Raw genomic sequence first — 22,858 nt, 5'->3', positions numbered from 1 at the left:
CGGAATTGTAAAAGGATTTTAAAACAAATCTCGCACGGGCGCCAGCGGGCTCTCTGAATCGAAGAACGGGATGTTCGGTGGTTTTCCACCACCCCACCCTCCCCTTCGCCACCCGTGGCTGCTGAATTTTCCATTTTCCCCGATTCTCTCACTTTCCCTTCGCCACCCACACCCCATCCGTTTCTTCCCTCTTCGACTTTCCCTCTTCCACCAACCACCCTCCCCTCACCCTCTCCCTCCCTCCTCCTCGTTTAACGAAAACTGCGGAGGATCGACCTCCTCCTCTCCTGCTCTCCCTCTCCCTCCCTCTTTCTCTGCCTCCCTCTCTCTGTCTCAACGTCTCATCCCCTTTCCCTCCGGTTCGCACCGTCTCCCTCCCCCCACGGGTGGCTCTTCCTCTCTTCAGGGTGTACAGGGGGCGAACAGAGGATGTGGATGGGTTGGGTCTCGCCTCGGCTGGGCGAGCGCTCAATAACGTGCGAACCTAAAGGGGAGGAAATACGGGGGTGCGCGGCGTACCTACAGGAATGAAGTGGAACGCCGTAGAATGGTGGAATACTGCGGTACACGCGCCGGCATTCCTCTTGTCTTCTCCCCTCCTTGTTCCATTCTTCTCTTTCTCCTTTTCTTTTTTCCTCCCCTTCTCCTGCTCCTCTTCCCTCCCTTCAACCGGGCGCCAGAGCAGAGCAGAGCCCCCCTTTCGCGGCCGTTTCTCGCCCCTGTCGACCGCGTTCCCTCCTGTCGTTTTCCTCTCGCTTCTTACGTGCGGAACGAGCCGCAACTTATCCATCATAATCGTTTTACGTGCATCAGCGCGGGGACTTTCACTTTGCCTCCTCTCTCCCTTTCTTCCATTCCTCCTCTCGTCGACGTCCCGTTGTCTCTTTCGCCCCAATTCGTTGGGCTCGTCCTCGTGGATCTCTTGGAAATATTGTTTTTGGATGGGATAAAGATCAGCAGGTAGGTTTGATTTCCCTTTTTCAGGGATTTATTATTATTAACTTTTGCTTCCAAAATTGCATTACTAATATAATATTCCTCGAAATTATTTCTCAAACTTCTTCTCTCTCGAAACGAATCGAACGATATCCAGGAGCGATTTAATCGGCAAACAGGAAAAGAAAGACACGTTTGTTTTTGAATCCGTTCCAGGCGTGATATCGGCGGGCGTCTCCGTGCCTGTCCAGATCCCGTCTCAGACTCCAGACCTGACAGGCAACTATTGGCCGAGGCTCCAGTGATCCCAGCTCTTCGGGTTCCCGCCCGCGAGCCTGCTCGTCGGCCAGGAGAGCCCGCCGCCACCGACAGCCACCCCCGGTGCAGTGTCCCGGCCGCTGCTCGCATCCCTCGGGATACCGACGCAGCCAGCCCAGCATCAACCGACCAACACGCCGGCCACCACTCCCGTGCACACATCCGACACCAGTGAGTGAAACACTCTCCATCACCAAATCCCTCTCGACGCTTTCTTTACCACCCAGAGATGGTCGACGACCATCGCCGCGCGTCGAATCTCGAAAACCAGCGGCCAGGTACGACGAGTCGCCGACCACGATCACTGTGACGCGTCTCGCTGTGATGGCGCCAACGCGTGACGACTCCAAGAGGATGTTATACCGAGTGGGCTGCTGCTTTTTCTCTCTCTCTTTCTGCCTCTTTAAGATTATTTTCGCTCGAATATTTTCATCTTGGTTTTGTTTTTTTTTTGGTTTTCATCTCGATCTTTGGTTTTCGAAAATGCGAATTTAATGTTGGAGGGAGATTTAAGTTTAAAGGAGGAGCGACACGGATATCGAATTTTTAATAATTTTTTGGTAGTTAAAATTGTAAGCTTGGTGAAGTCTGGTTCAAAGTAGTGGTTCAAAAGAATGTATGGGATATTTATTTAGGTCGGAGAATTGAATTGGGGAAAATTCGATTATAATGTTATTAAATTCGTGTTGTTTTTATAATTGTTGCTCGTTCGTTCTTTCGCTGTAATTAGACGCGAGATGTTAAATAAATTCGCGTATTTTCAATGATAATTGCATTCAATGATAATTTTCCAAGTTTTACAATGCTTTGCATCGTGACCGAGAGAACAAAGTATCTAATTCAATAATATTTTGATCGCAATCGTGCATAATAATTATTTTATTTTATTAAAAAGTCTATAAAATTTTGAGAAAATCCATTCGATAAAATGAAAAATCACAGCGAAAGAGTTTGAACGAATCGTGTAACCTGTTAAGGATAGGGCGCAACAGGAGTTTGAAAAGAGAATAAAGGTTAACGAGTCCCACGCTTTAATTCGATTAATTACTCGTTGGAGGCTTGCCAAATCTCGATAACTAGCGGACACTGTTGATAGCTATTTTCGGTCACAGGGGAAACAAGAATGCATATCCTCGTTCAATCTTTGCGATTATCCATCCTCTTGAACCGGAACAAAATCCTCGCGATTCGTTAATCCGTGATTATATTTTCTTTATTTTTCATCAAATCATTCCATGTACTTTAACAACGTGGCCCTCTCCCCTCCCAAACAAAACTAATTTACTTTGCACAAATTTCAACGAATTTCTTTATTCTTCGTCGAATCGTATTTTGAACAAAATTTCACGCAAAACTACTTTTCTTTGCACAAATTTCGTACAACGAACTTCCTTATTTTTTTTCTTTTTAACAACGAACGATTCATTTTCACGAGATTACTTTTCTTCGTGAATTTTCGTCTTCGAACGTTCGTTGCGTTCATCCAAGAACGGAACAGCGCCCTCCTCTTGAGACGACGAACGCGTTGTCAACGACATCTAGCGTTGAAAAAATCCGCACTGATCGTGAACGTTGATCGCGCCACGATTCGTTTTTTCGATTAATCCTAGTAAGTCGTAGACGTATACGCATGACCCGGGTCACGCAGGGTATAATATTATCCATCTACTCGACACGAGAGTGTACAAAATCAACGCACCGGCGTCGAACCTGCTCGTTAGACGATCCAACTACGACTGATCGATCGAATGTTTATATACGGCGATATAAATGTAATACAATACAATGGCGGACGAACGAATATAATACGAACGCGTATATAAATATTATCGTATAAATTTTCGTCGCTTTTGAATCAAAGTCGTACGTCTTTTAAATTAAATTTAGTTAATTTTAAATAACGCTTTCGATCGTTTGTAAAGAATAAAAATAAAAAATTTCTCTACTTGTAATAAAAAAATGATCACTGTTTGTTAGATAGATAAAAAACAAATAAAAATTCATAGATATTGTTAATAGACGATATTGTTAATTGAAATAGTACAATGAGATAAAAAAAATTATCTTCGCGCGCTTCTTATTCCAAAATATTTTTTTTAACGTTTTAATATTTTACAGAGGATTAACGCGAAACGAAATATTCTCGATTCATTGCTCGATTCACCAAATTTTAATATCAAATTTTTAACGTTTCTAACAATATCGATCGACACAGAAATAAGCATGGTAATACTTTTTTTAGAAAATCGTTTATACATTTTATCATTAACATTATTCGATAAAAAATTGTGCGAAAATTTCCCAAGATTATTCGAGGATTTTATTTCATTTATTTTATCGTGGATATCGATGGAAATTCGATATCGTGTTGGAAATTTCCCGATCGACCACTCGAGAGAAGGTTTTTTATCGAATTTTCCACGCGTGGAGCTGTTGTACGCATGACAGCGGCGAAATTTTCGAGGGATCCGAAGACGGACGGAGGCGGGCATCCGCTGCAAATATTCTCGCGAGACTTTGGGGTGGCTCTGGCCAAGCCTTTGTAAGGGTGGGAGCGCCGCGAGAGGATTGATAGCTGCCTCGAGGGTGGCTTTTTTCGCCGGCCATCACGCTTGCGAGCAGATATGGCGCCGGCTGACAACGTTTCCTCCGCTTCGGTCTCTCCCTCCTTTCTCGAGTCAAGTCTTCGACGGAAGTGGATATATATGCTTTCAAAAGATCCCTTCTTCTTCTTCTTCTTCTTCTTCTCTTTCTTGAGATATATTTCGTTTCCATTGTTTTCGAGCCTTGTAGAACAAAAGAAGTAACTTTCAAAATTTTTCATCCTCGGATTTTTGAAAATCGATTGGAAAATCCTCCGTAATGGCTGGAAATATTTTTTTTTGGATTTCACAATCTTTAATTTTCAAATAAAGAAAATTTTACTCGTTCAACCGCGTTCGTAAACGAAATTTTCGAAAAAAGAAAATAATTAATATTATTTACTAAAATGTATGAAATGTTGAATTGAATGAAAAATCGATTTGGTCGCCGGTTGTCGTCTCACGAGCCTCGTTCGGACGCAGGCGGAACGCACTTCCGCCAGAATTCGCTCAAACTAGGTCCTCGGGTAATCCCGTTAAGAGTCGAGCGCCTCTTTCTCGCAGACTTTGCGAAAGGTTCAAGGATACAGCGTTAGCTTTAGATTCCTCTTTCGACTAGCAGGACAAGAAAAACGTGTTTTTCAACTCACACCTCTTTCTACCCTCATCCTCCCTCCACCTCTCTCTCTCTCTCTCTTTCTCTCTCTCTTTCTCTCGTGCTCCACCAAGGACACCACGAATTCTCCAACGATTCAACGTTCTCTGTACATTTCTCACCCTTCGACGAACGTTTCAACCCCCTGGTCCAAAAACTCCACGCGATCTCTTTAGATCAAGACAATCCAATCTGTAGTCGAATAAAACGAAGAAGAGAAGAAGAAAGAAAAAGAGAAAGGTTTTAACTCGAGTCGAACAGAGAAAGAGAAAGAGAGAGAGAGTGAGAAAGGGAGAGGGAGGGAGTATATACTCTCTTTGCGGTATATAGATTATATACTTTATATAAAACGGGAATAAGAATAGAAAAATGCGTTTATTAGAAGAATGCAAGAACGTTTCGAGGAAAAACCGTAGATTTATATCGTTTATCGAGACGAGAAACGGGGGGCGAGTTTCGACCGGTTGTCACGAAAAAGAAACTGTCCTCTCTCTCCTTTCTCCTCTCCACCACACAGCCTTCCTTACACACAGTTTCGCGATCGAAAACGCTCGTTTCCTCGTCGATCTTTCTTGTATAAAAGCGAAAAATTGTAAAATATTGCATTTGTTATACTCTTCTTAGCCCGTAACGTGTAAATTAGAGAGGAAGTGTTTGAGCAAGCAAGTGTATATATATAAATATATATATATATGCGTTTAGGGAACCAAATCGGTTTCGTCTCGATAACACGTTCGATCGCGTGAGAAATCGTTTTCGTAATCGAAATGCAGGAAGCAAAAGAGGTCTCCGTTTTGCCAAGTGTATTATTCGATGTTGTTGTCACTTGGAAAACGAACGATCGGCCGTCTCGATTTCCGAATTTTGAAAACGAGGATGGAGGAGGAGGTGAGGAGGTGGAGGAGGAGGAGGAAGACGGTCGATCGGCGTTTCGAACACGCGACCCGAGCCTATGCCGCCACGCCACACACTACATTTATTCTACTCCCTCATTGTACGCCTACTCATCTTATTATTATTATTATTATTATACTTCTTCTTCTTCTTATTATTATTATTCTTCGTCGCACGCTTGGATCCCTCGCATGCTTGGAAAGTCTTGGAACGGGCGATCTCGAAAACGATCGATTATCGACGTGACAACGAATAACGACGATGTTCACATGTTCCACCCATCCATATGTGTATTTTTCTTCGGTTTCTATGATATTTAGGTAAAAACCTACTTCATCCTCGTATATATATGTAAAAGGTGAAAAGAATTGTAGAAAAAAATTAACAGGGTTTTGCCTTTGATTAATGAAAAGGGGATGATACGTTAATGTAATTTAATAAGTAAAAATTAAAAGATAGTGGCGATTTTATTAAGGGGGTTGTTTTTTTCGCGAAATCGGGCCTCGAGATCGATTCGTTTCACCGATCTGGCGATTTGTAATGTGGAAGGAATCTTGAGTGAGTTTTAACTTTTTTTTTAATTAATCGTGCGATTTCTATATATAATGGAGGTTATTAGATTAATGGTTGAGTTTCTTTGTTTCTTTGAGAAATTTTAATTTAATTTAGTAATTTAGTTGGGACGAGGAAAAAATTACTTAGATGTACGAGATAATACCGTTTGGTGCTTAAATAGAGGGTAATTAGTTCGTGTTTTAATGCGATTAAGAAATTTAAATTATATTCAATACGCGATGTGCAATATTTTGTAAATTTTTAAAAATATCGATGACAAAAGCTGTTAAGAAAATTATTCGAAATTTCTGCCATTTTAAGTTTTTATTAAATATATTCTCTAGATAAATAATTCAAAAAATATGCTTCTCGAATCAGCATATCTCGAACATCTTCTGTATACTATCTCAAAGATTTACCAAATTTTTTTATAATCTTTTTCTTTAAAATAACCAATTCTTCCGTTCATAGGTAAGAATCTTTTCACATTCTTTCAATCAGCCTCGAACCCCCGTTCCCAAAATTTACAATGCGACGAAAGCTAATGTTCTTCTCACATCGTAAAAAAAAAAAAAAGAAAAAAGAAAAAAACCACGATTCACACGCAAACTAAAAATAAAAAAAAAAATCTTCCAATCCAAATGAAGAATAAAGTTCGATGCGCGAGTTGAAAATTAATTCGCCACAATTCGCGAGAATTTTTCTCTCCAGATCGATGGAACGATGAGAATCTCGGGTCGAGGACCACGAAATCGAAACTTTCACCGGCGATGAAAATAAATTTCCATCGCCGGGAGGAGAGAGACACCGACCCGTCCGTCTAAAACACGCGCGCCACGTGTCGCGTAAAAGTGGGAAAATCACGGTACAGGGTAATTTGATGTATATATACACGTACACACGTTGCGCTACCTCAGAGACAAGGCTTTTTACGCGATATAAAATTTCTAATTAATCGCATTAGCGGGTCGAAAGTGGAGGGACGGAAAAAGCGGGAAGGACGCGCAAGCGCGACCGCGAAAACCACTCGAAAGAGATTTTCGTCGGTGCACGCGACACGCGAACGGGTGGAGGGGGGAGGGAGGAGGGTTCCGCTCGCGACATCCGTTTCGCGCGGCTCACCGCGATAAAACGACCGACCAACCATCCCGTAAAACACGCGTCTCACTTCTCCCCTGTTTTCCTGCTCTTTATACTCGGTTATAAGCTCTCGCAATTTATTTGGAAAGCGGGTATATCACGTCTTCGAGGATTGCTCCTCGTCTTTGTCCAGAATTGCGCGATGATCGAGTGAAGAGTGGGGATGAGAAGGAGGAGATCGAAGAAGTTTGTGCTATCTACTTGCTGATGATTTTACTCGGAAATTGGATATAAACTCTCGCGGTTTAATTCGAAATTTAATTCGGATCTCTCCAGTGATCGGAATTCGAAGTTGTTTTTTGGATAAACATTAGTCAAAAATTGGAATTTTGAAATAGATATTTTGTGAAAAATCGATATCGAAATTTAATTTCTGTTTGAATTTTTTTTTTTGGGTAAATGCCGTTGAAAAATTGAAATCTAGTAGTCGCGAAGAATTATCGAACGTTTGTTTTATGAGATTATTTTTATTCTATCTTTTCGATATCAGTGGATCATACAAGTGGAATCACTCAAAAAATTACCAAGCAAAAGATAACGAATAAATAATCCTATTTCGTGTTTTTACAACAATTATTCGCGTACGATTCGTATTTGAACGCGTTGTTGGTAGTCGATTTGAATTTTTATTTTCGATTCGTACCTGATGCGAGGGGAGGCAATATTGAATTATAGGTAATAACTTGAAACATCGATTCATCGACTTTTTCGAAAGCCTATGTTACAGATTGTCGGAAGTTTGTCGTGCAAGTTTTAAAGTAATTTGGTTAAAATGAACGAAATATAAAGAATTACATCGTGATTAGTGTGATCCATATATATATACTCAAGGATAATAAAATTTTTCGACGTTAATTTTAAATACACAATTTATCATTTAGCAATCTTCAATCCGGTTAAATCAAAATTAAATTTTTCATCAAATACGCTATTACCAATCCGTATTATAATTATTATTATTGAAACGGAAAGTTTTAACGAGCTTCCACTTTCATTTATTTCAAACAAATTAGATAAGAGATTCACTTGTATAAATATATTACATATATTTACGAACCAACGTGTGTTAACAATATTGTAAAATACGATTAACCATAATTTACGAGGACCTTATGACATTAAACCGATGATCGGTCGCAAGGATCGCCGTTTCCAAGACTCCCCTGCTCCACATTTTGTTCCCAAGCATATACTCCTCGAGCATGTGTATATGAGTGTTACGCAACAAGCATCCGTTTAATTAGAATTTCTGGTAAAAAAAAAACAGCTTCTCCCTGGAGAAAAAGCTTTTGTGCCGAGCAACAGTCAGTCGCGTTACCGTCGAGAACGTCGCGTCGAGTCTCTTTCTCTTTCTCTTTCTCTTTCTCTCTCTCTTGTCAGTAGGTGACGAGCTAATAACGATTTGTTAACAGTCAATAGGGTAATTTAACGATATATTTATGCGTCGAGTCGCGTAGACGAGGCACGGACGAGAAGAATAAAAAATAAATAAATAAATAAAGTAAGAATAAATAAATCGTGTTCCGTCTGTTAGGAAAGACGCGCAACGTTTCCTACGATGTCGACACGCGGCGCAAGCTGCTGGTGTACCGCAATTCGTTTGAACGTTTTCTACGGCGAACGGGGATTGTAAAGTACATTAGTAAATTTATATTTTTGGATGAAGAAAAAAAAGAAAAAATAAAACTAAAAAACGGAGCAAAACAAAGAGGACGCAACGCAGGCCGAATGATCGGCCGAATTTAGGGGCAAAAAAGATCGCACGCGCGCGCGCCGCCATTTCTGTCGATTCTCCCATGGTCGAGGACTTCGATTTTCTCGACGTCGTACACTTCGTTCGGATCCGCACGGACCACTTCTGCGTTCGCGATTTAATATTTCATATATATACATATATATATATGTGTAAGGGAACCAAAGGTGTTCGTGAATCGTTACCTTCGATTTTTTTTAATCCTTTCGAATTTTCGAACGGATGTTTCGAAATGTATCTCCCTCTTTGAATTTATTTTATTTTATTCGAGTTGTTTGAATTTGAATAGTGAAGAGTTTTTTATTGGTCGATTTTTTTTTTTGAATTGATGAATACAAAAATGAAATTGAATTTCGAAAGGAATTTGTAAGATTACAGGGGGCGCCAAAAGAGTGTTATAAAAATGGCTTCGTCGAGCTACTTTATTTTTTTGGCCGATTTTATCGTTTCTCGCGAAGATAAAAATATGCCTGAAAAATAATACGTTGTGCGCAAGAACAATCGACAATTTCTGTGGAAAGTCGTTAAAATATTTATAACACACCGAAATGGAATTTGACGTTGGATTCGTTGCCGCGTAAATTTTATCTCTATTTTGTTTGTTGTTTTAATAAATTGCATGTTTAAAGATAGGGGCAAGTTCCATTTCAGTGATGTTATTGGGAACGAAGATGAAGATGAATGTCTTTGATTCACGTTGCGAATGATCCTGTGAATCTTGGACAGACCCCCGAGGACGGTGACGCGGAAGTGGTCACGCAGTTTTCTTATTATCTGTAATAATAAATACTGATAACGAATACAGTGTATGAGTATTAACAAATTTATTAACGAGAATAATATATTATTGCGACAGTAATCTACGTAAGTGTTGTGAATAATGGAGATAATATTGTTGCTGTGATTACCTTTAAGATTGTAAGTAGTAGGATATAGAAAACCACTGTTAGGTGTCACTGTCTCGATTCAATAAATGTTATTTCATTTTAATGACAACACAAGTCATCTGGCATTTTTTGTTCAATAAACACTTGAAATCTTTCATCGTTATCCTTTGGATTCCTTTATATTCCGAGTACGTTTATACGTGCTGTTAAAAATTATTGAATTATTTATATGTAAACTTTTTTTTTTTTTCAAGCGAATAAAAGTCTACAAAGTAATTACTATCGTTACTTCGAAACACTATTTTTCATCGTGAACAGTATTTTATACTTCAAAGTAATTCTATTTTTCCCGTTTCTTTGTTTCCGATTTCGATGGATGGAGAGCTCAACGTTCGATGCCTCTTGGTTAACGTTTAACCAATACAAGCGGAATAATTGCATTCTTTGCTTCATTTTCAAATATTTGAATAATAAACACTTTACGGTTTTAGCTTGTAAAGAACGACGAAATAAGAATATTGAATAAATGAGAAATTAATATTTATGCTCTTATTTTTTTCATATCTATTATTTTAAAGATATTTATCGCATGAAAAATATAAAAAGAAATAAAAATCTAACAAAAATTTAATTGATATTAAGAAATGATTAATGGGAGAATTTATTTTTTGTATATGAATTACAGTGACTGATAAGTGGAAGGAATAATATGAATATTTTTTTAAATAATTATATCATGTTTAAATGTATTTGGTATAAAATTTATAAAATTAACAATTAAAATTAAAAAATATTATCAATATAAATCATAGATGTACGAGATTATCACTTAAGTATCTTTGATGTATTATCATTACATCATAAAATGTTTCAATCAACTTAGCAATCTGAAATATTATTTTATAAATATAAAACTATAAAACATAAAAATTTACATTAAATGTAAAAATTTGTTTACATTCTTTTGAATATAACATATAAAATACAATATATGAAATACCTAAATTCATTCCTTGTATATGAAAAATCGTGAACTACATCATTCGTAATTGTAGTAAATATTTGGAACATGATTCGTTAATATTGATTCCACAATGGTGTTGTTTCTGTCATTCTATCATTTAATAATAATTGATTTTGGTAATGTTTATAAAAGTGAAATAACGCCAAACATATCCAGAATACAATCAACCATATATCTGAAATCGTATTGAATATTGTTTCAAAACATTTTATTATTAACATATTGTCTGTTAACGATTCTGTGTATATCATCTGTATAATGATTAAACTAATTAAAATTGAATAAAATCCAGCACAAAATACAACAATTCTTAAGTCGTATACAATCTTAACGTGTAAATGTATAAAAAAAAGATGATACCCTTAGTCTGAATCGGAGGTCGAACAATGGCTAGATTAAAATCCTCCACAGTTGCTCGCCTTACGATGTTTATCATAATATATTTCAGAGAAGAGCCAACCCAATAATCAATCGGCAGGATTATCGTGAAGGATGAAAATATGGAACACGTAATATAAGAACAAAAGCAAAATGTCGTGACAACAGCTATACCGAGAGCCAATGTCAAAAATAGAAACCAAAATACCGTATTGTTCTGCAGAATTACAAATGAACCTGAAAGAAAGAAAGAAAAAAAAATAGAAAGAATCGAAATAAGTAATATTAAATAATAAATGCATTATTCTCGCAAAAATCTTTCCCCTATCACTTATATATAAAAAACTTTATAAAAGAAAAGAAAAAGAAACACGTCTCAATATCACAAAACAATTCTTTCCTTCGTACGCTTAATACCATTCATCATTGAAAGTTTACCGATAATCATTTCCACGAGACGTACGTGATTACGTAAACCACGTGGAGAGGACGTGGATCAAACTGTGCCAAAGATGGTGGGCGGGAGAGAGGACGGCCAACTCGATCATCTGTCGACGGGGACCGATACTCTGTGCAGTTACGCATGCATAGACCGTGTAATCTAAATAGGTCTCGGAGCTAAATAAATACGGGGGACACAATTAGGTAAATGCGAATCTTTCAAGCTGGTTAGATCGCTTCGTGAGAGTTGGCGCAGGGGGCCTGGTTTGCCCTGTGTGTACGAGCCACGATTTTTATTGTGCGCGTGTTTATGCGTGTATGCGCGGAGATGGTGGAGGGTGGTTATGGTGAGAAAGGTAGGAGGTAACGCGAATGCCGTGCGGCTGTGGGGGATTCGGCAGACGAAGTTTCCACATGAGCGGGCAACATTGATAAAAGCTACAGGGGGACTCTCTGACTGTACTTCATCCCTTCACCAAACTCGAACTAACTTCGGGGGCGGTGAGCTCTCTCTCTGTCTCTCTCTCGCTCTCATTTCTGCCTCATCTCCCTTTCTTTTCGCGTTACACTCCTCTCGTCCGCTTTTAAGCCGGCTTCCATTATTTTCCTATAATTTACTGCAACCCCTGCTGATCTTTCCTCGAGCGACATGCATTGAATCGCTTTTCGGATACGTTTACTATCGGTATTTCGTACGTGCCCTTCAAGGGATGCCAAGAGCCTCTTCCGTACCTGGGGAGTGTAAGTAAGCAACGCACGCAAAGAACAAGCCCAGAGTAATATTGACCAGGAATGCAACGTTACGATGCTCTGTGGAGTATGGGCACACTAAGGACAACAGGTTGAAGAGCAAACCTATTGCCATGCCAATTATAATGTTACCTGAAACAAACGGGATGGTACAATGGTAATAATAATATTCCTTGTAATTGTCTTTCATTTTATTGTTTTTCTTTTCGAGATAAAACGCACAGCGGATATCCAGATGGACAATCGATATTGTATTTATAACGCTGTTTTTTGTTTATTATTTTATTGGATTTTTTTAGAGTGAAAAATTTTATTGTTTTATATATATATATATATATATACATATAATTTTATGACAAGAAGTATGGGAAAAATAATAAAAATATTGTCGTATGTATATATATATACATATATATATATACATACATACCTTCTATGGCATATCCAATTACGGTCCCAATGAAAAATATAGGAAACATTTTTTCAACTCTAGAGACATGATGACCCAGGAATGTAAAAAATAATCCCACGAAGAAACAAACGGCAGAAATAAACTTCAAAACACCCTCGGCTGAAAATAACGATACGATAGAACGATTAATTCTTTATGAAATGATGATTTTCTCATATGCGTATAAAATGTATAAAAGAAAAACATGATAATTATTTATTAGAATGTAGAATCTGTGTATCATAATTGGCCTGTCTCTAATAACATATTTCTAATCGTAAAATAGTAATACGGTCAGTGTGATATTGGTTAAATTCAACAAGTGATATCAATATTAAAAAATAAAAAAATGAACTTATCATGTTTTTCTCGTGTCATGGATGAAATGGAACACGTACATAAAATGTCACACGATACAGGATCGATTGTGGGATTACAGCCGTATGAAAATATCGGGACATAGGCCGCAGAATAATCCCCATAACTAGCCACTGCGACGTAAACCGAGCCAACTCCGAAATACGCGCTAAATATTCGTCTCATCGGAGAGGAAACAATGGAAGCCATTGCCTAACATGGAAGAGATTTTTATCGGTATTAGAATTGTCGAGCTTTGATTTATAAATACATTTATTCGATGTCTGAAAATGTTTGAATATATCATACAATTACACGGTGCACGTTTGATTAATTATGTATACAATATTGTTGTCAATAATAATAACTTAATATCATGTTTGTGTTTACTTTTGGTGTACAACGAACGATACATCAATTAATTAATGATTAATCAAAAGTACATTTTGTGAGTATAATTAGAATAATCATTATGTTTCGAGAATACATATTACGTAGAACGATATTTGTAAAATAGTAATTTATAATAAAAATTAATTATTTAAAAATGTTTAAATCTCAGAATATTTTATATTTTCGGTGGATTAATATACGCGAAGATGAGATTGATCAATAAATAATATTTTTGAGATGAACGATCGAAAAATTTATCGATTTGATTGATCAATTTATTATTTTAAATTTTTCTTTGCCTTTAATTGATCGATTATTTTCTTCCAATCTAATATTCAAAATGGCTATTATTTACGATTCGTCCAGTGGAATAAACTTAGTTTTGAAACTAAATCTCGCTCTAAAAAATATATACTGCAAACGAACGAATCAATCGAATTATTGAATCGATAGTTTAATATGGATTTTTGCTTTGTCGTTATCAAAAAATTCAGATTCACCGCGAGAGTATAATTTTTATGCAATCAACGTATCGTTGACTATCTTTTTAAAAACACACATAATCTGTGAGCTTTTCTTTCGTCGAGAAATTAAAAAATGAAAAACGAGAAGAAAAATCGTTAAACGCTACTTTTGAATTCGATAAAAAAAAACGTACAAAAAAAAACAATTCAAACAATCTCTTATATAATAATAATCCAATATATCTACTAAATTAATTGGAAAAATGGGGGAAAAATTAATGGGAGAATTAATTTAAAATTCTTCTTCTCGATTCAAAAGAACTTTAGATTTATAATAATAAATAAACAAACGCTTAAATTGAAAAATCAATTATACTCGATGGAACAAATTTCGAGTCGGTCGAATAAATAAATTCTAATTAAATGATACCGAGTACCTTCACTCCGTTCTTTTTGATATCTTCCACAGTTAGCATGTTTACGATACCCGTGAAATAAGTTTCGGCAGTGAGGTCCTGCTCGGGCAGGTACATCTGGTACATCTCGACCTCCACCGGCTCCTTTTCGCAAGTCCAGGGCATTGAGTTGAACGGTAACGAGGCTGGTTGCACGTCGACGATCACCATCGCGTCGCGTGTCCGCATTCTCGCGTACGGCGCGATCTCGGTATCGAACTCCATGTTGCATCCACCCGGTACGGGTGCTGTGGAGAGAACAATCAACTGATGGATGGGACTGATCGTTCTTTTCAATGGGAAATTTATTATCGAGTCCGCTTCGTGCCCACGTGTTTACGTGAAACAGAAAAAAATCAATGATATACAGGTTGGTCCGGTTATCACTTTAGTGACCGTAATTGGAAATATATAGACAAGATTGAAACATTTGGCGTGTTGATGAAAATTTTCTTTTTTTTTTTTTTGCATGAAAAAAATAGAAATAGAAATCTTTGAAGAATGGTTTTGGTAATTTTAGATGTAATAATAGGGAATAGAGTTTTATTGTAATTTTAAGGAATAAAAATATGAAAAAGTTCCGAAATTTGTATGATTAATATGCATTTTTTTTTATGCGAGGTATTGAGTATAATAATAAGAAAAAATATAATATTCAATAATCATTTTTATTGAATACGTTTTTTAATTTATGAAAGTATTCTTTAGGAAAATACAAGAACTAAGGAATGTAGAGCCATTGAAAGTCATTTTTAATTCTTTTGTGTTGCGCGTTACCGATACGAATTGTGAATAAACGAGAATGAATGTGATAATGGCTGAATAAGACTTGAATATCGATGACGAATATTTCTTGAAAACAAAAACTTAAAATATTTAATAGAATTTAAAAATATATATATATATAAAAAAATGTATAATTATTTTCAAATAAAATTTTTTTAATCTTGTATAATTATCATTATTGTATTAATGGATCACCCTGTATATCATTTCATTGTTTAAAATGCAGAGTTTACAAAAATTGTCAAGTCTGAATCAACAATTCCTATCATAATATTTAGCTTACCGTTGATAATTTGTGAACGAAATGAAAAATTAAAATTATTTTAATTTTATATATAAATAAAAAATTGTATTGTACAATAACAAATATTATTGATTAATTTAATAATAGATTTAAAATGCACCGAGATATTGAAGTAATGATTCATATCGAGTCGTTTATTACAAGAGAAGTTATACTACTCACCTTTATTATTGTAAGCAATAACAACGAGCAGAGCCTTAACATCGTGAACATTATCATTTTTCACGAAAAATTGTGTCATTATATTAGTGGTTAGCTTAGAGAGAAGACCAATGTTTGATCCAAATATGCTTCTATTCGAAACTTTATCAAGACAATCTTTATCAAAAGATAATGTAACATTATGTTGATAAATATGAATTTGAAAAATAATAAATGAAGCGGTGGAGGAAACGTTTGTTACATTAAAGATTGCTTTGCTACTTGCTGCAATAGATATTTGTTTCATATATGGTGTAGTGTCATTAGTTAACATCATTTCAAATACACTTCCATCTGTAAAATGTATCATATATTATATTGACATTTTACAAAAAATGTAATGATTCAATATATTACATATATCAAATAATTTAAAAGGATACTGCTGAGAAAAATAAATTAGAGGATCACTGTAATTTAAATATTATTTATACGTACAAGAAATCATTACATGTACTTTTTCTTTTGCGACGTTTCAACTTGTATATTTAAAAGTAAAATGATAAAAATGTGTATATGTATCTATAAATACAATTATTATATAATTTAAATATGTAATAAATTTATTAATTATTTTGACAAATTTAGCTTTTAAATAAACATTTTTTTCTTATAAAGGTTATTCTCATAATGGTAACGGTTGGATATTTTTGAACATAAATATTTTTCACTTATACATTACATTTAATGTGAGTAATACTTTCCGATATATAAATATATTACGCAGAAAATATGTACACAATAAATATTATTATACATTTAAAATATTTACATATGTAATCACATGATAATAAATATATATAAAATGTATAACTACATTTAAAAATAAATATGTAATATAAAAATGTATGTAGAAAATATATGTTTTTGAAGTAAAAATATTTTTATTAATATTTTACTTTATATTTACACAATTATATTATTTATATGTACATTTATCTTTTGTTTTACATTATCATTTAAATATCTTATACAATAGATAATAAATAAAAAAGAAATATATTTCTAAATGAAAAGTATATATATAATCTATTATGTTTTGCATTTAATCGATAAATGGGAAAATAATAATACTTTTTATAGATTTATATTATAAATAATCTCACATTTATATCAATTCAAAAGATTATACTGATTATTTGTATCAATACATAATTGAAAAACAATCTAATATTACTATATCTTTAAACGAATTATAAAATTTATTGTTTTTACATTTGAAATTAATTACGTTTAATAATGGAAATTTTTTAACCGGCTTAAGAAAATATGTAAAAAAATTGCCAGAATTCGCTATTGAGGTTATGTGCTTACCACCGAGAGACAGTGTATTTGATAATACTTTCGTATCTAAACTGCCAATGAAGAATAACAGAAAGATCAGCAACTTTCCAACAAAATTGCGGCTCATGTCGATCGGAGTTATGAACCGCGTGACACACTTATTCGATTAAATTGCCGCAAAGCCGAGTCGGCGTGAAGCCACGGAAAATCAGTACGGCGCAACAGCTGGTACTTGACAGTCGGCTACATGCCTGAGCACGGTATACTTCGAGTCTCGGCTACTGTCGTTCTATCTCGCTCTTGGACAACCAATCATCGTGTGCCTGAATATTCCTTTCTCTGTCGCGCTATCGTATGTTGCGAGTGTTTTGCGAAGTGACCGTAAGGTGGCGACGCAGTCGGCCCAAGATGGCCACGCTGGATCAATGAAACGCGAGTAATCATAGTAAAAACAGAAATTGACAAGTGTGCAAGTGAACACCAGACTTTGATTACAGTGTAAATGGACCATGGGGAAGGACCAGGAGCTGCTGGAGGCAGCGAGAAACGGAAATGTCACCGTGGTCGAGAAGATTTTGGGTCAACGAGCGAAGAGGAGTGGTCCACTGGCAAGGTGGGTGTCACCATAGCAGACTTTGCTTTTTCTCGCTTCTTTTCCCGTTTTCGTATTCTACGTCGTCTTTCACATAATAGTTTTGCTTTCGTGCACGTTATCTTGATTAGATTATGGGAAAAATAACTTTATTGTCTGTCAATTCATTGAGAAATGAAAGTTACGTGTCACGTTCTTTTAGAATTTCTATTCTGATGATTTGATTTCAATGATAAAGTGTTTGTACAGTATTGACTACTATTCCGATTGTTTCCTTTCATTTCATTTTTCAAATATTTCCTTATTACCTTTATTAATCAGGAACAAGTGTGTTTTAAGCATAAACGGAATTAGATGAGTCGTTATACATACCGGTATCTGCGTTAAATTATCTACACTCAATTGATCGTTACATTTTTCCAATTAATTCCGATAGTTTGCCAGAGATACTCGGGGATGCCGTCGTTTGTACCGTTATACGTGGAATCTGTTCCGTTCGATAGTTTTCACACTAATTAAGTGAACGAACCGTATTACAAGCAACAATATTACATTGTTTAATAACAATATTATATGTTATTATTATTATTTTTATTTGAATATTATAATTATTTTATGTTTGTATATTATCCATTGCTAATAGATAACTAATTTCATGTTTGATAACTGACAATTAGATTCATGCTACATATTTTATGAAAACTGCAATAGCTATCGTTGAATGAAATTCTCATATTCTCCGGGTTATCTTTATCGAGCAAGGTTTAATAATCGAATATTTTTCTATAATACATATTATACAACTTCCATGAAAATAAACGCGGGCATCGTAATTTTCTCGACTATAATCAGTTTTGTTCTGAATATCTATAAAGTAAAATAATATGTCCGTATGCGCATGTTATCCATATTATTGTTCAGTGATTATTCATGATTTCACCGTGACCATGAATCACTCTGTCAATGTGTATATTATAGATGTGACATGGACATACAACTGATTGCACTATCATTTATTAAAATTTGTTGTGAACATTCTTAACAAGGAAACGCATAATTCTACAATTAGAGATATGTTTATATGATTTTATGCATTAAAATTTAATTTTATATAATAATATTAAATCAATGAGATAAAACTGAAGAGAAATTAGGAAATTGACCTGTGCGTCTGGAAACGACACATAAGTAAGTAATCACGTTTCTTCACGACTTATCGGATGCTGCTCCTTTCTATTTATGGGAGGAGATAAACAGGTTTATTTGGGTAGTCATTTATTTTCAAGAGTCAATGATAAATTTAGTTTGAACGTGATAAATTTGTAAAGATGATACGACGTATTTCTGTTTTTATTCTATTTAAAGAATAATAATTTTATGAACTCTATTCTGTATTTACGTTAATTGCATTTAAATATTTAATAATCGCCAAAATTATTAAATTCGAAAAATTTAATTTTTTAAACAATGATATATTAATAAATTATATTCTTTTCTAATTAATTTATTTGACTTATTATGGCAAAAGTGACTAAATAGTATTATTAAATGAAATTAATAACTTTTCATTTATTTTTATTTTTTATATTAAAAAATATCTTTTTAAAAATCTATGTTCCACATATGTAATATTTATATATGAGAACAGTGAGTCCCACATTCAGTTCATTCCAGAGCAAAAAATAACTTAGTCATCCTTCCGAGTTAGCATAGTTCGACCTAAAAAACGTCATTTAAATACTCATGCACGTGCTCGTAACTACTAACAAGTAACTTCCACATATAACTCGCGAATCAATTCACTAGGAATGTAATCGACTCGTCCGACAAATCACTGTCAACTTCTCTAATCGTGAACTCCGGTCTCAATCGAACTTCAAGTCGTAATAGATTCCTTCGCGAACTCGATCGATAGGTTGAAGTGAATCGATTGATGAAGAATATGACTAATCGAAATGATCGATCAACGGTCCCGCGTCTTTATTGACCCAGTCCCGCGAACTTCTCGACAAAGACGACTTTGTCGACGCTTCTCGCGCGCTTTCATTAATTAAGTCACGTTGGCTACGGGACGAGAAACCGCTGTTTGTTTTCGAGAGGTCTCTGCCGCGTGCTCATGTAGAAGCAGGCGTGCGTGCTTGGAGTGCATTCACGCATTTTAACACCGATTGTCGCTCACGAGCAAAAACCTTCGGGGCAAAAGAGAAAGAGAACATAGTAGGGTGACGGTAAAGAGAGGGGATACAGTGGAAAGGAATAGAGGCAAGAAGCACTTCCCCCACCACTTTCTCCACGAAAGAAGACAAGGTAAACCAAACGAGAAAAGGACAGAGTATTAGGATCAAGCTCACAAATCCTAAATGTATCACAACGAAAGCGCTTCTCTTCTAACAAATTGCCTCTTTTGCTCATCACCAGTCGTGCAACTTGTCCATAACTTAAAAAGCTCGCCTGCGGCAACTTTCTACCAAAGCTCTTTACTTTTTTTTCTATAGTTTCTGCTCTCCTGCCTCATTTCTCTTTCTTCGTCTTCTTTTATCTTTTGTTCCTCCATTGCTTTAAGAGATCACAAGGAGGAGGAAAGCAATGTAAAATACGCTTGCTTCTCGCGCGCGCGCTATGAACGACAACAGCGACACTCAACGGAACAGACGAGAAATATTTTGCGATGCTAATCGTGCCACTTCTCGTGTATCGGTGCCCGCGAATGTGTTTATCCTTTGTTTGTACGGCGTGTTGACTTTGGGTAGGGCAATAATTTTAATCACGGCCCCCGGGAACCACGGAAAGGGCTTCCCTCCGATAGAAACATCGCCTCGGGCGACTTGATCTCCCGCGAACCAGAACTTTTAACGTCATCGGCCGGCCGCGATAACCTCGTCTCTCTTTGATGTCTCTTGAGCACACCGTTGGCCCGTCTCGGAATCCCCGCCACGAGGAAACTTACTTTTTAATTTATGATCAGGGATTTGATAAAACCCATTCGACGATTTCGAAGTAATAAAGATTTTACCGATCTTGTTTCAATTATTCGAGACGGGGAATGAACATTTAAAATATGAAAGGTAATATACGTATAATCTTGGATAGATTTTGATGAACATTTCTGCTTGAGAAAATTTAGAAAATATATATGAAAAGAGAAAAAAAATATTCTCACGAGACTTTCTACTTTTTTTTGTCAATTTTTGAATTTTTGATATCAAACATTTTTTATTTTTTATATTAATGAGATGTATTTATTGAAAATTATTTTCTAAAAAATTTTGCATCATAAAATTATCAATTTCATCTGTTTTTCTTGTATTATATCATATTTTATAACTTCAAGATGCAGGATTAGATAATTCAAATTTGATGAAGTTAACTTCATCGTGTACTTCTTTCTTCTCTATTCGCATTAGTTCTGTTTCTTTTATCATCGAAAACGATATCGAATTCGAGAATAGGGTGAAATTCTCTCTAACGATTCTATTACACTCGACCGATATTACTATAATGTTTTGTTCGTTCTCCGTTCTTCCGGAAGAAGGAATCGATGCGTTAAACGACCAACGAGGGGATAATTAGCAAGGCATTCTGTCACTACGAGAACGTTCACTGTGTTCATTTGTATTACGGATCAATGGACGATCTTCCCTTTTAACAAGACAAAGAAAGAGAATATAGAGATCTGCCTTTTTCGAGGGGGCGCGAAACTGCATAAAGTGCAACTAGAAGAGAGACCACCCCCTTCCATCTTTTTCTCTCACCTTTCTGAAGTGTGAAGTTCATTTGAAGTGTTTGCAAGGAAGAACCTTTTCGCGACATCAGCACGTATCGCGGCCCCTCTTCCTTGCTGGAGGAATTTATCGATTGACGGTCTAACAGCCCTCGCGTGTCTTTACCCTCGCTGCATTTTGGCCACCCTGTCTACTATTTCTCTCTTTGTCGTCTGGCTTTTCTTCCTTATTCCCTCTTCTACGTCACGTACGCGCTCTTTCTCTTGTTTTCGGCCACTCTCCGCTGAATACTGTCTCACATACGGACATTCCTACGTTATTGTTCTCTCATTATTTCGTCCATTGACTTCCATCGTTGTAATTTTTATTTGCTCTCTTTTGCTTCTGTTCGTTTCATTTCTTCCTACTCTTTTTATTGTTTTTTTTAAACTCTCTTCGAAATTTCTCACGTATTTATTCTTTCTTTCTCATTTCATGATTTTTGTTAAATTCTTCTTCATCTTTTCTTTTATTATTTATTTTTATTTTTCAATTTATTATACATATTATATTATGTACATACAAATATAATATCTAAATTTTCTGACAATGTTTTTATTCACATTTTTAATTTTCATTTTCGTTATCGTTGAAGATTTTTTTAAAATATTTCGTATTTTTATTTTATAATCCTTTTTTTTTTATTTTATAATTTTTATTAAGTTTCCTTTTAGCTTTTCGTTTTTTTTATTTTTTCTATCTTTTTCATAATTTCTGATAATCTTCCGTTCACTTCCTCATTTTCCAGCTTCGATTTTTTCGTCCCTTTTCGAATCACCCTCCGCCAATTTTCCTAGTTTCCTTCCCCTGTCTGCTTCTAGCGTAAGGGTGCGTTCGCACTAAACACTCGCATCCGTGGAACCGGAAGGGGCTGGATAGTGATTCTCCTATCCCTCAGCGTTTTATTGCTTCTCTGACTGTCTAGTATCAGGAAAAACAACTGTAATTCAATGATATTGGCCTCTCCATTGTCTTAAATGTTACTTTTATCGGTTTTTATGAGTTTATTTTTATGAGAAGGAATTTTACAAATACATCTCTTTGCTAGAAAATCAGAAAATAGGAAATATAGGTCGAAATGAATAAAATTGATATTCGAGGCATAAATAAACTATGAATGTTTATGCAAAATTTAAACATTATACTATAAAAATTTATAAAACACATATGATATGCGAAAAAGCACAAAACATTTAAAGCAACATTGTAATATTTGATATTTGACGAATCAAATTCATTTAATTATATTCTTTTAATTATATTTATAAAAATTGAATTTTGCATATACGTTCATAGTCTAATAAATCACATGTTTTAAACAATTGATTGGTATTTCATTATTATAAAATTACCGATTTTAAAATTAAGGATCTCAAATGAAAACAATTTGGATTTGTCACAATTTAATAATGTGAAATATTTTTCATATTATATTATTTAAATATTAATATCTTATATCTACATTTAATATTTGTGAAAGACCTTAATAAAAATGAA

The 22,858-nt window shown here is 35.3% G+C and overlaps 3 protein-coding genes across 11 annotated transcripts in view; 2 read left to right on the top strand and 1 right to left on the bottom strand.

The window, feature by feature from the left end:
• Nucleotides 1–9,834, top strand: part of LOC107993752 (paired box protein Pax-6) — a 37,437-nt gene extending 27,603 nt beyond the window's left edge. For both annotated transcript variants that reach the window (XM_062076256.1, XM_062076255.1), the window contains exon 9: nucleotides 1,153–9,834. In XM_062076256.1, the coding sequence (XP_061932240.1) occupies nucleotides 1,153–1,241 (89 nt within the window). In that variant the 3' untranslated portion in view covers nucleotides 1,242–9,834. The remainder of the gene's footprint in view (nucleotides 1–1,152) is intronic.
• On the bottom strand, nucleotides 9,227–17,181 carry LOC107993751 (transmembrane 7 superfamily member 3). Of its 5 annotated transcripts, none has more exons than XM_028664819.2 (10): nucleotides 17,039–17,181; nucleotides 15,686–16,018; nucleotides 14,416–14,681; nucleotides 13,163–13,334; nucleotides 12,744–12,884; nucleotides 12,296–12,445; nucleotides 11,105–11,359; nucleotides 10,721–10,919; nucleotides 10,001–10,607; nucleotides 9,227–9,923 (listed from the first exon to the last, which is right to left on the bottom strand). In XM_028664819.2, the coding sequence occupies exons 1-8, from the start codon at nucleotides 17,133–17,135 to the stop codon at nucleotides 10,798–10,800; spliced, it is 1,536 nt and encodes a 511-aa protein (XP_028520620.1). In that variant the 5' UTR covers nucleotides 17,136–17,181; the 3' UTR covers nucleotides 9,227–9,923; nucleotides 10,001–10,607; nucleotides 10,721–10,797. The 5 variants fall into 5 exon arrangements, with proteins under 5 accessions (XP_028520620.1, XP_061932241.1, XP_061932242.1 ...); XM_062076257.1 differs by lacking the exon at nucleotides 10,001–10,607 and having other exon boundaries at nucleotides 9,227–9,607; nucleotides 9,742–9,923; XM_062076258.1 differs by lacking the exon at nucleotides 12,296–12,445.
• Nucleotides 17,182–17,299: 118 nt separating this feature from the next.
• Nucleotides 17,300–22,858, top strand: part of LOC107993750 (ankyrin repeat and SAM domain-containing protein 1A) — a 71,034-nt gene continuing 65,475 nt past the window's right edge. For 3 of the 4 annotated variants that reach the window (XM_062076254.1, XM_062076252.1, XM_062076253.1), the window contains exon 1: nucleotides 17,479–17,621. In XM_062076254.1, coding sequence (XP_061932238.1) covers nucleotides 17,518–17,621 — 104 coding nt within the window. In that variant the 5' untranslated portion in view covers nucleotides 17,479–17,517. Of the gene's footprint in view, nucleotides 17,441–17,478; nucleotides 17,622–22,858 lie in introns of those variants that run through there. The other variant, XM_062076250.1, reaches the window with a different exon arrangement.

This window comes from Apis cerana, linkage group LG6 (genome assembly GCF_029169275.1).
Source record: "Apis cerana isolate GH-2021 linkage group LG6, AcerK_1.0, whole genome shotgun sequence".
In the NCBI taxonomy this organism is placed as follows: Eukaryota; Metazoa; Arthropoda; class Insecta; order Hymenoptera; family Apidae; genus Apis; species Apis cerana.
This window is presented reverse-complemented; position numbering and strand designations above follow the sequence as displayed.

What these genes read in the sequence shown, in the direction of transcription:
- LOC107993751 (XM_028664819.2), bottom strand. Translation starts at nt 17,135, where the DNA reads ATGAGCCGCAATTTTGTTGGAAAGTTGCTGATCTTTCTGTTATTCTTC. An exon ending in TCAAAAAGAACGGAGTGAAG is followed by an intron (nt 13,335 to 14,415) that starts GTACTCGGTATC and finishes CTTCCATGTTAG; the next exon opens with GCAATGGCTTCCATTGTTTC. An exon ending in ACCTCCGATTCAGACTAAGG is followed by an intron (nt 10,920 to 11,104) that starts GTATCATCTTTT and finishes ATACGATTTCAG; the next exon opens with ATATATGGTTGATTGTATTC.